A 16,943-nucleotide genomic window follows, 5' to 3' on the forward strand; every position below is an offset into this window, starting at 1 on the left:
AGCCTCAGCAAAAGGACACACACACGAAGAGGAAGGCAAAGCAGTGAATTAGAAGCAAGTAAAAGAGCGACAATAAAGCCAACCAATGAGCTGACTAAGTCACTATGTTAAGGTAGATCCACAAAGGGCTTTCACGTACAGACAGCTAAAAGGTGTCAGGTAGACCAGGCCTAACCAATTCACTAGGCACTACAAAAGTAGCTGGATGTATTTTCAGATGGAGAAAAACAAACTATACATGACTGAACCACCACAAAAGGAGGCCAGGGCAACAAAGGCTTCAAAAAAGGAGGTCAACGGAGAGCCCAAAAAAAGATTCTAAACCTATTCTTAAGAAAAGGTTACAGTGTTATAAACTTGCGTTGTTTAATGCAAAGAACTGTGCATTATAACATCACATTTGGACAATGAAATGTTTCATTTTGTAAAATGCATGCAACTTCAATTTACCACAGAAAGTAACATACTTCCAATTGTAAACTTAAACTTTCCCCTTGATAAAAGTGTGCTGTTATTGCCATACAACCTGGAACACTGGCCTGAGGGTACTTAAAGGGCTTTATCAGGGACAGTCTGATAACCAGAGCTAAAAACAAACATATTTCTGGTGAAAGGAGAAAATTAGCAAAGGATAACGTGCCACGTTCAGGAGGTTTTGAAAGAGTGAAGAGGAAAACCTAATTTCAGCTTAGCAGATAAACTGTGGCCCCCTCAGACAGAACAGAAAGATATATTGGCTTGCAGATACAGCATAGGTAAACTATAGTAAACATTTGCAAAGTGCAGCGTTCCGTCTATCCTTTTAGGAGGAGGGTGGTCTGAAAAATTATGATAGCCCACCCGGTTCCATTATCCTCCTACACTCCCCCTTGACACCACTAAAAGTTGTCAATGTTTTACCTTGTTTCTTTAAAGGAAACTACGCTTACGTAGTCAGAAACGACTAAAATGATTGGACACATTCTACAAAGGTTGCGCTAGCTACTAATGGTACGAGATGCTTTAGAACTCATCAGATTTGCTTTTAAGTGCAAACCGTAGCAGCTAAACTCCACACAATAACCCAACCAAAGCCCAGGGAGGACTGAGTAGTAACAGTGGCTTAAATAAACCCTCAATTTTGATCATAAAGGCATATTCATTTTTTTTCCTCAACCAAAAGACCTGCAATGGAAAGCCCTGGCCAGAGGTAATTATGAATACATGTAGGCAGAATGCCTTGCTTAAGACACAAGAGGTAAGTTATTATAATTTCTATGCCAATGATTTACTCATCACGGTGCTGAGTGGAATTTTCCCACTTGTTAACTAAGATAATACAGCCACAACTGTGTGCCAGAAATAAAGGATTAACATCCCACGGAGCGCAGGCCTGCTTCTATACCAGCTTATAGAGCAGAAACACTAAACGTAGACCTTTAGTCGAACAAGAAAAATGGCCAGAGAACGGCCTAGCTCTCTGTGAAAGCCACAGACCCATCTCCTGACAGGTGGAGTGCATCCTTCCACTCCTCTGTATCAATTTCGAGCCACTGCCTCAGCAGAACGTGGTGGTCACCACACTACTTACGGGGGTCTTAAAACTTAAAACGTTCACTCAATAGACGTCATCCAAGAAGTGGGGTCTCCAATTCAATTTGATGTTGCTCATGGGTATAGTGAAAGCAAGCTTCCAGCTTCAGCATACAGTGACACACACAGGGCATTACCTGGAAAACCTACACTCCAGGCCTGTTTGAAATAACAGAGTGCACAATACTATGGATACGTCTTTACACTCTGCCAAACCCCATCTGTTCAAACAATAAAAATACACTGAAAATGCTCCATCACCAACCTGGCCTTCTCTGCCATCAACTCGGAGTGTCAGAATAGAATAGACGGCATCTAGTCATATTACATAGGTGACATATGTATAAGGAGGAGGGGAGGCCTGCTAGCAATTAAGACACACCATCCTGGAACACTGCAAAGACTGCTTACATTTTAAGGGAATGTTCCTGGCCATACTCGGACTCATTGGGCTGTGCAGTGGAATTCAGGCTACTGGTGCAGCTCGGACACCTCTGATCACAGGGAATCTGACTCCCACAAACTCTTCAGTTTGAATGTGGGAACCGGGCTCTTGTTGTACAGCTGAAATCATGAGCCTCGACAACATTAAACCATAGCTTTTCTTCGACAACTTCCTCTCTAAAGTATAAAAAGCAACTACTCCTGACACCCAGGGCCCCTGTGATAGCTGACCATCTAAAACTTAAACTGTTAATCTTTGAAGACTACAAGAGCAGTCATACACTTCCTTCAACTCAAGAACCTCGTTCACTCGTCTACTTATCCAAAAGATAAAAATGGCCCAAAATTGCACCATAACATAAAAATCCCTTAAGACCTATCCAAAGTGGTATTCAGTACTTCTCAGGTTTGGGCCTTGTAAGCCCTCTACATTATATAAACATTATACTCAAGAAGAGATCATCACACATGGGTATCTCGGTCCTTGTATCAAGGTGAAACACTGAACATGGCTCACATCCAGGCACTTCAACTTCTACTGATTCAGAAAAAAAAGAAGAAAAAAAAAAAAAAAAAATCAGACAATATTAAAGTGACCACCTATCTTAGAAAACATGCTATTTATATTGCCTTCTAAAAACTCTACTTCTGGGTCAGCTGCATATACCTTGCGGAACCTTTTTTGACAAGGTCACAGATATGATGGACAAATCAAAGGAGCAGCACCTTGATATCCATTAAAGCAGTTACTTACCCATTCGACAGTGCTTGTTGCATTGATTCAATGCTTGACAGTATTGGCGAAACAAAGATGTGTGCTCTGCTGATCACAGGAAGAAGATTCCCCTCGCCTTTTTACTACACAAGAAAAACTTCAGAGATAGATTTATTCACTGTAATTTGGGTAGTGATCGGTAAAGGCCTCTGAAGCCTGATGGGCAGGAACACTGTACACTTCAAAAAGAATCAAAACTTAAGAGGAGACTGAACAGAATTCAAGAGTAAAATAAGGAGTCGGACAAGAGTTGATTGGATTTGACTTAGATCAGTGCAAATTCTGAAAACACACATTATATAGAAGGCTAGGCTAGTGGTAGTTTGGTGGCATTATTGTCCGCCCTTCACGAAAAAAAAAAATCATAACGTCTTTAAGACTTAACATTAATGCAAAGCAAAATAAAATAAGTTTATGACAAAAAAATGACTGACGAACAAGTCATGCACTGGGAGTTACTAAGAGTAGCACCCACACCACAGCAAAATGAGACAACGTGTTTTGGCGTGCATGTTTTGCACCATGTTATTCGGTGAGGGATCTTGTAAATAAATCAACTAAAACAAGTGTCAGATTTCCACAACAGCAGAGGGATGACCATATGAGGGCAACTGTACACCAATGTGTTTCTGGAGAACATGGACCTGGTAACCGCAAACATCTAGACATCCCAAACTCCAGTCAAATGCATAGTTTCATTGTGTTTTCGTGTAATACGTGTAATTAGGCAAGTGAAATCAAAAAATCCCAAAGGCGTTTTCCTGAAAGAATTTTCAGAATAAGTCTCAAATTTATGGGTGGGACGTCTTAAGAGAACTGGGAAAAAAGTAGAAATATTTGCAAACACTCAGTCAGGTCAACAGTAAGCAGAGAAAGGGCTGTGACATCCTTCCATCAGTGATGTTAAGAAGTCATCCATTTCCGAGGCACTTGTTTCTTCTGCTTTTCACTTGATATTAGAAGCAAGAGGTGCTACTGTGGCGACCCTGGAAGAGGTTGAGCTTACAATTTCTTCATATTGCGGAGGTGGATCAGTGTGATCGGTTATTCCAGTTCTCCTGACACCTGTCTCTCCAGTGGCTTCCTCGTACGAAGGGGGAGGTTCACAGTTGGACAACCTAGTGGTCACTGAATCAGAGCGCATACCGGCAAAACTCGGAAACCCGTCAGGCACTCCGCCACCGGCATAGATTTCCTCCAAGGGGCACACCACAACACTTGACTGATGCGGAAGACGTACATTACCATCTGACATTGTCATATTCTCTCCCACTGTGTCCCGGGCTCCCCTGTGGACATAGGCACTCTGTCTTCGAGTTTTCTTCCGAAATAAACATTTCCACACAATTAGCATGACAACAAGAACTATGAAGAAGCCGATTATCAGGGGGAAGGCGAGATAAAATGGATACCAGTTACTGCCAGAACTGGTGTCTCCTTGAAGTCCACTCGTGTAATCCTTCCAGAACTCACTCTGAAAAAACAAAGAAAATCTATTAGACACATCAGACACAAACGACATCCCAAAAAACAAGTGTTTAGGAATCTCCCACCGCTTGCCTCTTTCTGTCTCAAAATAAATAATGTAAATAAGTATGTGTTTATAGGCTTATAAATCGAATGCAAAAATTATACCATTGAACAACTCAAAACCATTTGGTTGCAGCATCTTTGCATTTCACCAATCATTTAGACTGTAAATCTTTTATACTGTTATCTTATAAAAGCTCCTTAGTTTCACGAAGCTAATTGTCCTCTTAATCCACAACAAATTTCAAGTCATCTGCATTATCGTGACCAACAGGAGCACTGAAATTACATACCTCATTGGACGTACCCACTATTAAAAAAAATATAATGGTGACTGTGTTGTTTACTATCATATTCGTCAAAAAATGTTTTCAATAAAAATTAATTATAATCCAAAACAGTTCAACAATGTGTTTCACCGGCTTTAACCCCCTTCGCTGCCAGGCCTTTTTTGGGCTATTTGGGGTAGGGCACGCTTAGGCCCTCATAACTTTTTCTCCACATAAACTACCCATGCCAAATTTGCGTACTTTTTTTTCCCAACTTCCTAGGGATTCTAGAGGTACCCAGACTTTGTGGGCTGCCCTGAAGGAGACCAAGAAATTAGCCAAAATACAGCAAAAAGTTCATTTTAAACAATAAAAAATTTAAAAAAATGGGAAAAACGGCTGCAGAAGAAGGCTTGGGGTTTTTTTCCCTGAAAATGACATCAATCAAGGGTTTGCAGTGGTAAAATCACCATCTTCCCAGCTTTCAGGAACAGGCAGAGTTGAATTAGAAAACCACATTTTCGACACAATTTTGACATTTTACTGGGACATACCCCATTTTTACTAATTGTTGTGCTTTCAGCCTCCTTCCAGTTAGTGACAGAAATGGGTGAGAAACCAATGCTGGATCCCAGAAAGCTAAACATTTCTGAAACGTAGACAAAATTCCGAATCCAGCAAGGGGCCATTTAGACCCTACAAGTGTTTCCTACAGAAAACAACAGCTGACATAAAAATATTGAAATTGAGGTGAAAAAAACAGCCATTTTTCTCCACGTTTTACTCTAACTTTTTCCTGCGATGTCAGATTTTTTAAAGCAATATACCGTTTCGTCTGCTGGACTCTTCTGGTTGCGGGGATATATAGGGCTTGTAGGTTAATCAAGAACCCTAGGTACACAGAGGCAATAAATGAGCTGTACCTTGCAATGGGTTTTCATTCTATACCGGGTACACAGCAATTAGTTTGCTGAAATATAAAAAGTGAAAAATAGGTATCAAGAAAACCTTTGTATTTCCAAAATGGGCACAAGATAAGGTGTTGAGAAGCAGTGGTTATTTGCACATCCCTGAATTCCGGGGTGCCCATACTACCATGTGAATTACAGGGCATTTCTCAAATAGATATCATTTTTACACACTGTCTTACGTTTTGAAGGAAAAAATGTAGAGAAAGACAAGGGGCAATAACGCTTTTTTGCTATTCTGTGTTCCCCCAAGTCTCCCGATAAAAATGGTACCTCACTTGCGTGGTTAGGCCTACTGCTCGCAACAGGAAACACAAAATGGACACATCACATTTTTACATTGAAATCTGAAATTTTCTTTATAAAGTGCCTAGCTGTAGATTTTGGCCTCTAGCTCAGCCCGCAGCTAGGGAAACCTACCAAAACTGCGCATTATTGAAAACTAGACACTTAGGGGAATCCATGATGGGGTGACTTGTGGGGCTCTGACCAGGTTCTGTTACCCAGAATCCTTTGCAAACCTCAACATTTGGCCAAAAAAAAACACTTTTCCCTCTCATTTCGGTGACAGAAAGTTCTGGAATCTGAGAGGAGCCACAAATTTCCTTCCACCCAGCGCTCCCCCAAGTCTCCTGATAAAAATGATACCTCACCTGCGTTTTTTTTTTACTTGGGCTCAGCAGCCATCTAGGGAAACCTACCAAACCCAGGCATTTCTGAAAACTAGACAACCAAGGGAGTCCAGGGAGGTGTGACTTTCGTGGATTCCCCAATGATTTCTTACCTAGAATCCTCAGCAAACCTCAAATTTAGCTAAAAAAACACTTTTCCCCCCATATTTCTGTGTAGCATCACCGCACCAGGACAAATTTCCTACCACCCAACAGTCCTCCCAGTCTCTCAGTAAAAATGATACCTTACTTGTGTAGGTAGCCCAAGTGCCTGTGACAGGGAAGAGACAAAAACCTGTTGAAATTGAGGGGGAACCAAAGAGGGTCCAAAAGGGCAGTTTGAAAAATTACGTTTTTAGGCTGACAAGTGCAGCAGAATTTTTATCGGTATAGATGGAACAATGTTGGGTGGTAGGAATTTTGTGGATTCCTGCAGATTCTGGAAGGTTCTGTTACAAAAAATGTGGGGAAAATGTGTTATTTCCAGCAAAGTTGGAGGTTTGCACTGCATTGTGGGTAAGAAAATGGTGCGGGTGCATGTGAAGCACACCACCCTGGAGTCAACCAGATGTTTCGTTTTCAGATGTGTCAGGGTCTTGTGGATTTTTCTACATGGCAGCGTCTCAAAGTAAAAAAAAGTGCAGCCCTCACCATTCCAAGTGGGACGATTTTGAGAGTTACCAAGCTCTCAAGGCCCAAATGTAAAACCAAAACCCAAAATAATCAAATGTCTTCTTGCTTGCCGTGGGATAAGATGTTTTAGTGTGCGGGGGGAGGGCTGAAAGACTGTTACCCCCTTCAGTTGGGGTGGGGGCATAACCAGGCCCATACTGGTTGGTAGCCACCACAGATTTATTTATTTTTTAAATTCCATGCCATCTAGAAGACTTTCTGCCTCTCCGGGGTGTGGATTGGGGGTAATTGCCCCATCTGCCCACTGGTGGGCAGAACAACTTTGGCCCCATTTATTTGGGGTGGGGGTATGGCCATAAACCCACCCTCTTATTTTGGAAAAAAAAAATCTTCCCTGGTCTCTGGTGGGCTTTCTGCCCCCCTTGGGCCTTCTAAAAATAGGCTGATCTCCCCCCCCCCGAGAGGGGCAGATATGGCCAACAGTAATGTGCCCCCATGGAGAGCAACCCTTGCCCAAGAGGCAGCCCCCCCCCCCAAGCAAAACACACACACCAATCCCTGGTGTCTAGTGGTTTCTGCCGCCCGGGGGGGGGGGGGGGGGGGGGGGGGGCAGAAATGGCTTAAAATTATTTGCACCCTGAGGAATGGCCCTTGCCCAAGGGGCCGCTCCCCTTATACGTAAATATAATATTTTTTTAAAATTCCCTGGTGTCTAGTGGTTTCTGACCCAGGGGTGGGGGCTCACAGGCACAGCCATGGATGTAACCATTATGTCAATGGCGAGCAAGGGGTTAAACAGAAGCTCCAAAAGCGACTGATCCCATTATTCTCCTGGTATCTCAAACAAGTACTTCTTTTCCGCGAATACATTGTCAAGGTATGTGCCGTGCCACAGAGAAATCACAATAAATTTACAAAGGAAATGAAAATGAAAGTTTCTAAATTTGCATCTAGCATAGTAAATCTACAAAGATTCATTTTAAATCAAAATTCACAGCAATGATAAACCCTAATACCAAAGGCACAAAAGTCAAATTTACTGGTAAAACACACAGGCTGACACACACACAAGCATTCAGTCTTTTTGCAGCTGACGATATTAACATTTTTGCATTGATAGTAGCAAACACAATTGCTGCAATCAATTTGGGCCAAGATTGTGAATGGGCTGAAATTGCACATAACAGTCAAGCACACTGCAGATTTGAGGACCACAAAGGAGCTAAGATAAGCTACTACACTCATTGTTAAATTTCTTTAGGTTGCTTGTTACCAACGAATAACAAGAGCTCATGCCTCTATCATGCATCCACCAGTCAAAGGAGGTTGTTGGTGAGAAACCCAAATAAGAGTTAAGATAAACCAGTTAATTTAGAGGTCTTTCCTGTGACCGCCTATGCGCTCGCTTGTAAGGGTATTGTTTACAAAAAGGGGTTGGAGCCCACCCATTGCTTAATATTCATTGTCACTCTTCTTTGCTGCTTCCTAATTGGCCAAAACATGTCGGACGTCACTTTCTTTTATTTCTGTGGAGCATGGACCAATCACAGATTCATTAAACTTAATTAGTGTCCGTCTGCTGATTGAGTTATGTATATCAGGACACTTCCCTTGTTTCCAGTTCCCGTGCTGCTTTCGCTATTCGTCCTATTTTCAAACACATTTATAACTACGCCTGCATCTTTTGGCTTACTCTTACAATTAAAATAAAATAACATTTTATGTGGGTTGGTTTAAGCTTTGATAATGTATATAGGCTACACTAACAACATATTTACATCTTCATGACTCTTCTAGTAGCATGCCTATTTTGTTGACTTTCAGGCATTCATCCCCTTTATACCTCAGAGCTTTGTGCTGATTTTAAGTATGGTCCCTTCTGCCACTTTACTCTACTCTGCACCTCTCCACTCTATGCCACTCCGCCCCATTTCACTCTAGGCCACTCCGCCCCACCCCATGTCACTCAACCAACTTTTAGTTAAGCTGAAAAGCTGCTATATAACATGACTAAAAGACATTGGTAAAGCCAACAGCTCTTGCATAGGAGAGAGATAAATTGCTTTGCCAATGCTTGTTAAGTTTGATCTATAAGTCAAGTAAGATGCAATTCAATGTTTCAAATTGTTTTTTTTTTTTAAAGATACAAAGGAGAGTGATTCACTTCATTATAGTTCTCGGAGACTTCAGAGCCCAAATGGAGTAAGATCACATTACAGTGAGTCAACTAGATACATAATCTGGCTGACTTTGCCTTCATGTGTTGAAAACCCATGCAAGGCAATCAGATGGCGGCCCAAATCCTAGCTGAACACTCTAGAAGAAAGAAAACAGCCTTGTTAACAGTGTTTTATCAATATATGACGACGTCACCAACAGGGCCAACCTACTTTGTATAGAAATTTACTATCTGAGGGAGTAGTTTACAAACTTCTCTCAGAAGATAGCTTCTGTCACAGAATGATTGCTTTAAATGCATCCAAAACAAAAGAATAGTCAACAAAAATATTAGAAGCCGCGAAACATTTTTTTTTTTTAGGTATCCAAAATGAAAATGGTATCCCATGTTGGTGCATTTCAAAGAAAATTTAATTGGTGGAAAGGGATAAGACTTCCCATCAAATTATCCAAAACAACAGTGCAGGCTGCGTCCCTGCAGCACATCCGTTAGTAAGGCAAATACAATATTTGTCTAGATGGCAGTGTTGACATAGAGGCCTAAAAATATAGTCAAGCATTAAGCAAGGCAAAAAACATGATGAGATGTGTCCCTTAAAAAGCGAAGTAGGACTTTTGCCAGTAACGATCAGGGACCTGATTAAGTTAACATTGCCCTTTCCATAGCAAAGGCATTTTGTACCATTTTTACTATGTAACGTTCTCAGTTATGCACAAACACATTTTGCTGACACTCAAAATTAAAGGAGATTGTTTTTCACCACTGGCCAAAATGGAAGAACTGGCAGTGACACCAAACTTAAAATTTTTTGTTTATAAATTATTTTACTGCCTAATTGAGTTTTTAATAAGGAATAATGGATCAACATTATGTTGCCTGGTTTGTCTGCTTACTTAAAAAAAAAAATTTTTTCCTCTCAAGCTTGATTTAAACATTAAAAGTGGAAACAAGGACGATTAAGTTCTTACTAGGTTAAGGACAGCAAAATTATACAAAATAATTTTGTGCCATTTTAGCCCTAGTGCAAAAAGCATTACCTGATATAGATTGCAAAACAATCTGCTCGCTCTATTACCTATTTTATTACCTAACTGTTGAGTTGACATAATTGGGTCCAAAGGCTCTACAAAGAGTTTGTGGACTCAGCAATTAAAATTAGGCCAGAATCCTCACAACCAATGACCATGATTAACAATTTGTTTTTAGATGCCGCTTTCTACCATGTTCTGAAGTTTCTAAACGCTGTAAATAGCAGGTGTCACTATTACCCGGTTAAATGATACTCAATTTACCAGGCATGGAAGGATGGAAGAGTCACTAGCACTTGCCATGATTTGAACGGCAGATATGAGCATATCAGCAGACGGTTTAACTCACTGAGCCCTCCTGCCAGTTCAATATTTTACTAATAATCACATCCAGCCACTTTCCTTATTTTATTTGCCCATAATATATATTTTTTGATTTTCCATGTATTTTTATCAGTAGTACATCAGAAGTTGTCTGGCGGCTGCCATTGCCACTATAGCAAGGGGGGAACTAAAATGAAGCCAATGCTACGTGTTTTTAATCTTTGAAATGCTACTAAATCCCTTGAAATCAACCCCTCGTACTATTTCCTCTGCCATTTCACACTCCCAAGTCATTTATCAAATCAACGATCCAAAGACTGATATATAAACCCTCCTTCCAAACCCTTCTCTTACAGGCGCGGCCCGTCCTTTAGGGCGGAGGGGCCACGCTTCCTCACTTTTTGCCCCTCATGAAGAGTGTCTGTCAGGCTGAAAAAAGGGCAGCCTGTCAGACACACTTCATGTTCAGGTCGGGCAGCCAGGAGCAGACAAGCGCGATTTGCGCAGACTCCTGGCTACCTGAGTTGAACTTTGCTGGGCTGAGGAGGTCACAGTTCCTATGGGCGTGACCTCCTCGGCTCAGCAAAGGTGCCTCGAGGCCCTTCCCCGGGTGACGAGGAAAGCGTCACACATTGACTTCGACCTGGGCGCTTCAGGTTTAAGCCCTGAAGCGCCCAGGGCGAGTGTCAATCTGTGGCACTTCGTCACAGAGTGGGGTAGGGCCAGCAGTCTCACTAACCCCATCCCACTCTGTGACTGCTGCCTTCCCTCATTGGCTGACCTGGGAAGGCAGCAATGCCAACCCTCCTAGAATCTCCGAGGCTGAAATGGGGGTGGGGGAGGTGTGTGATCTTTTAAAATGAATGTTTGGTGCATGCGTGCATGTTTGGATGTTATGAATGTTGTTAATGGATGTGCGTGTGTGAAAGAATGAGTGTGTGTGTTCTTCCTGCCAGCCCCCCTAAAGCTGTCAGCTGCCACTGTAACCCAGCCTTCTACAACCCGTTTGTAGGTGTTTCGGGATTATACGCATAGCCCCGTTCACAGCTTTACAATGGATGTTCTTCAAATGTTATCTCATTTTCACCTATCTTCAAGTCTATCCTGCAGGTAATGCAGTGGATTATTTGAGTGTACTACGGATTGGACTGCCTTCCTGGATGTCTTATACCACATCTTTGCTTATTTAGCCCATGAATGTTTTACTTTACAGAAAAAAAGATTTAAACATCCTACACACACCTAAATAAAACCTCCATCAAAAGTTTAATGTACAAAAACCATATGTGAATGAGGTCATCAGATGACTAATACATTAAAAAGACACCTTCCCCAACCTGTCAAGTTACCCACAATTCGTGGGTGTCACCCACATTCAGGGTTGAACATCCACACAATTAGACTCTCACCTGCATTCAGTGCCACTAATTTTCTTTAATCCATAGTAATACGGGGAGGACATTAATTTTCCCCGCATGATTACATTAGGTGGTGGGCATCTGACTAATAGCTGAGCAGATGTGTGCTATGCAGTTCATCTCTCGAGTATCTCTATGCTCTGACAGTTCAAAAGCCAAATAGAGAACACCTCAGAGCAAAAGGCACCATCATAGATAGCATGAGGACTCACCTGTGAAGTCAAGCTGAGACTTATTACCCAACCCTGTACTTCCAACCTGACACAACCCTAAAGAAAAAGTTACTTACCTTCAGTAAAATGCTTTCTGGTGGACAGTCTAACTGCTGACCCCTCACCCTAGAATACTGCCCAGACACCAGACTGGATCCAGAAACATTTCTCCAGCAGTGTTCCCGCAAAGAGGTAACTTAATTTTCTTACCTTTAAATTCTCCCCATGCTTCAGACAGGATCCGGAATATTTTTGTGAGCAGTACTCCAGTGCACCATTAGGTGGCGTTGATCGGCTTAGTGTCTGTCGTTGTCTGCTCCCAGCTATGATGTCGCCCTGTCCCATATAGGTGCCACTCCAATGTCAGCTTCTTTTCACGACTTTCCACTCCAGAAGCACAGAGCCATAAAGAAACTGACTACTGGTGCCTCAAAACTAAGGCCCTGAAAGGGGAGTCTCTGCCCTTCAGAAATCAGTTTGTAGAGCAGGGAGGATGGGTCGGTAAGGGATCTGCTGGGAGGATGGGTCGGTAAGGGATCTGCAGTTAGATATTGTCTCTACCAGATAAGTGTTACCGAAGGTAAGTAACTTGTTCATTTGATAGAGACTTCCAGCTGCAGCTTCCTTACCTTTGAATAGATATCCAAGCGATACCATCCCCAGAGGTGGGTCAGCAAACCAACTTCATAAGAGAAAGTCCTGCAGGACCGAACAAGCAAACTGCCCGTCCCTATGGACCTGACTGTCTAGGCGTGATTGGTAAACGTGTGCAGAGATGCCCACATTGCCGTCTGACATTTCAAGTACTGGAACTCCATGGGTAGAATAAGCATGCAAACCCTCAGGTGGTTGCTTTTTGGCCAGCACGTAGCATATCTAATGCGTAGTACGCCCCAACTGGAGATGGTCCGCTTCTGCACTGCCAGACCTTTCTTCCTACAGACATACCTTACAAAGGTTTGGTCATCCACCTGGAACTCTTTTGTACAATCAAGGTAGTATGCCAACAATCTTTTTTCCACCAGGGGGTGGAGTCTCTCCTCTTCCGTAGAAGGTTGTGGGGGTGCATAAAAAGTGGCAAAGTAATGGATTAGCCTACAGGAAAGTGCATAACTACTTGTGGCAGAAAGGAGGCTCCAGTGCCAAGCCACAGAAAAAAGGATGCACATTTCCAAAGGAAATGTTTCAATATAGATCTTCCCCTAATCCAGAAGAGATCAAGAACGGTCCCTTATGGGTAACCTGAATCAGGAACAAGTGCCCTCTCTTACCAATTGGTGACATGCTTCATTATCGGGCTTTGCTCCTCGTCAGACCGGCACTGCAATATCTGAAGGCCCCATCATGTGGGCTCTTTACCGGAGATCTCCTGAAGAGAATTGCTGTAGGTGAAAGCAATAATGTGGGATTGGTAAAATGAACTGTTAAAATTGACTAGAAGGACCCTATAGTGAAATATTTTACTGAGAATGTGGGCCTCTGTCAAGATTGAAAACAAATTAGGTAAGGGGAAGTAAGAATAATATCTGTCTTACCCTATTCACAAAGTAAGGCTTGATGTGAGTGAACCATATAGTCTAGGGACCAAATATGTGTATGGCAGTTGGACATCCCTACACTGTCCCTAATTAAAGAAGGGCAACATGTTTCTCGCTAAAATAAGTCTATAAAGATCTTGGTGCGATTCGTCAGGACCTCAGAAAAATCATACCTAATCCTCACAGTTATGGTAAACTAGGTTAAATTTGTGATACAGGAACCTAAAAGAAGAAACAAAGGATTCACTAAGAACACAGTGGTTTAATAATATATAGTGCCAAACGAACATGCCAGTGACAATCAAAACACTAGTGAGAATCCTTAGTGGTTCTTTGGTGACAGGTGAATTAACAGTTCTAAATTGAAAAAAGGCTGAGGTTCTTACCCTCCTCAAATTAAAGTATGGGCCCCAACGGGAATAGCAGAGAGCCTATGTCGTCCAGCCAATGTAATAATCAGCGTGTCTGGGTTACAAGGAAGAATAAATAGTCATTGCATTGCTGCGCTTGCTGGCGAGGAAAGAAAACACTGATGTTGGTGGGGTGACACATTTTCGGTGCTGAGAGAAACTTTATTCCCATACAGCTTGAGTTAGGAACTGTGCACGGGAAAAAGAAACAAGTGACAGTTCTGTAATGAAATAAAACGTAAGGGCGATAACCACTCCAGACTACAATTGAACAAATGTATTATTTTTTTAAGATTCATCTTAACAAGTTGTTGAAAACGGATAATGTGGTACTCCCTAAACACAAGAGTTATTGTTGGTAAATCTTACAAAACAAGTTCCATTGCCTAGTGGAATATGCACATTAATTCACAAACACGCTACAGGTAGCATTTAGGTAGGAGTGACATGCACCCTTTGAGTGTTGAAGAATTCAGTGCTGACAAGCAAGGCTTCACATACAGTGCTCCCTTCGTTTCTCATTTGTACTTGTGCTGCTTGCAATAGCACGTTAAACTCAGACTTTTGGCTTTACTAAGACTTGTTCTTGTTGCTGCCTTCACTACTTTCTGAGAGCTGAAGTAGCAAGAGTACTCTCTAAGGGACCAAATGCGAAGCCAAGGCTAGAAAATGCCCATCTCTTATTTTTTTCGGTGCAATGGCAGGAATGAAATGCGGGGACTGAAGTCAACAGTTAAAGTGTATTATCACGTATTTCACACCATCGGCATTTTAACATATAAAAGTGCACCGTTAAAATGTTAATATAAAAATCAAAGTCATTCACTCGTTTTACGAGCTGCAAATGGGTTTATCAAAATTACACATTCGCTTTTATATCTAGCATTGCGAGTAATTGTGCTAAATAATACGAAATTAATGGAGTTGGCAATTTAAACACGTTTAATATTCACGTTAAAGCAAGAGGGCCACATTTTATCTATTTTGACTCATTCATTGTGTTTTGAGCTAAAAATATAGAAATCGGATTTCGAAAACCAGGCGGTGAATTCACACCTAAAATAAACGTAACCGAACAAACAAAGAAGTGGGAAACTGGGAACCAAAATATTCATTTGACCTTGCATTTCATAAAAAGTCAAAACAAGAAAGAAAGGCTGGATCTAACGCATGTCCTCCTTGTGAAATAAAGGACATGCAAAGCAAAATCTCCTACTGAGAAAAAAACAGTACTGACAGAAAATAGTCAGAAAGAGTCAGAGAAAGTATTTTCTTTTCATATTAAATACTGCCACCTTGTGGACGATAGAAGTTAATACAAGTTTCGAGAATGCATTTATTACAATAATCAAGGTGAAACCCACAAGCAAGAGCGATTAGTATGCTTTTGCCTTTTCAGGCAAGTCAAATAAACACTGTTGCAAACATTTTAATAACAACAAATACAAATTAAAATAGTCACTAACATGTTGGAAACAAAAAAAAATAGGATCGATGCTACCTGAAGGTAAGGATCAAAGTACTTTTTGAAAGCACGAGACATATGGGATTAATGTCCAAGGAAAGGAAAGAAGCACTCGGCAGGAATTTGCTGCAGTCACCACAAATCCTTACAATGCCAACGGGCTAATTGTGTTGCAATGCATGGGCAGTGAAAGCCCATTTGTTGCAAATCGTGGAATTAAAATGCCCTTAATGGAAATGGCCTTCTCCAACGCCTCGCACTGGGAGCCACTGCAAAGGGTGGAGACAGGAACTGCGGGTGTTTTTCTGACCGGAAGAGATGCTGGGAGCACTGCATGGACATCGGTGCACGGTATAACTACAGATTGCTGCCAGTCTGTCCCCTATCCTCACCCCACCGACTGGTTTCAGCTTTGCCCCACGTTGATCCTTGCGTGTCTCCTTTGAGCTTTTCCTGGACCTGGCTGCCCATCCTGGCATGTCTTGAACGAAGTTTATTTACTCCGCATGTCTCACCAACTGCCTCCTCCTTGTGTTGTTGGCTCCCTTTACTTTCCGTACACTCTGTTCCACCTCCTTTGGTCTCAGTATTGCTGACTGTCGAGCCTGCAAACGTGAATTCCAGAAGCACTAACCACTCTACTCTTACTCCAGCAGCAACGTGCCCTCACCATTACATCATCTAATTATCTAATCATCACTGCGTGCTGACTTCGATTGTAAGAGAGGGGACCTTATTCACCAGAAGTTTTTAGAGCATTCCAGGATCAGTATATTGCAATTTGCCACTTTTTGCCTGTGGATGTTGACTTCTACCCGGTTCTTACAGACTGGTGAATAAGGTACCCCCTTTCAACTCGAGTGAGCACGGGGTGATAACTAGATGATGTGCTGTTGAGGGGGCACACTGGGAGACGTGTTTGGTAGTTCAGTGTGGCGGGGGGGGGGGACGACTATAAACACAAGCATGCCACCTGGGTGAGCACAATGCAGATATATTCTCTGTTCACATTTGTACATATATATTTGTTTTTAATGATTAAGTTCCCTTTACGTCCTGAGGAGGCCCTTAATCTTTCAGGCCGAAACATGTCAACACACTTTTGGAGGAGTTGAATTATAATTATAAAAAATTAAAGGACTGATGGATTTTATTTATTTTGAGTTTTCTATAGCGCTAGCAAGACCGAGAGGGTAACGGAGCGCTTTACAACAGAATAGAAAATAAACATAAGAAACACACATGAGTCAAGAGTCACATTGTAGAATGAGTATACATAAGGGTTCTTATGAATAGAAGGGTGGTGATTCGAGGAAGGAGGGGTGGTGAGTGAGAGACCCTTATTGATGTGAGGGTTGGTTTAGGAGGAATTCTTTCAGTAGCTTCTTGAAGGTCATATGGGAAGGGTTAGATCTGATGTGGATGGTCGCTATGGAACACGATCTAGGGGTGTTATTCCACATTCTTCTTCTACCATCCTACAACTACCTCCACATAACTGAACTGG

The 16,943-nt window shown here is 41.9% G+C and overlaps 1 protein-coding gene across 4 annotated transcripts in view; it reads right to left on the reverse strand.

Annotated features, from left to right (window-relative positions):
- Positions 1–3,177: 3,177 nt before the first annotated feature.
- The window catches only part of PRRG1 (proline rich and Gla domain 1), a 305,648-nt gene continuing 291,882 nt past the window's right edge, over positions 3,178–16,943 (reverse strand). For all 4 annotated transcript variants that reach the window (XM_069204609.1, XM_069204608.1, XM_069204607.1 and 1 more), the window contains one exon: positions 3,178–4,265. In XM_069204609.1, the coding sequence (XP_069060710.1) occupies positions 3,738–4,265 (528 nt within the window). In that variant the 3' untranslated portion in view covers positions 3,178–3,737. The remainder of the gene's footprint in view (positions 4,266–16,943) is intronic.

This window comes from Pleurodeles waltl, chromosome 8 (assembly GCF_031143425.1).
Source record: "Pleurodeles waltl isolate 20211129_DDA chromosome 8, aPleWal1.hap1.20221129, whole genome shotgun sequence".
NCBI classification, from domain to species: Eukaryota; Metazoa; Chordata; class Amphibia; order Caudata; family Salamandridae; genus Pleurodeles; species Pleurodeles waltl.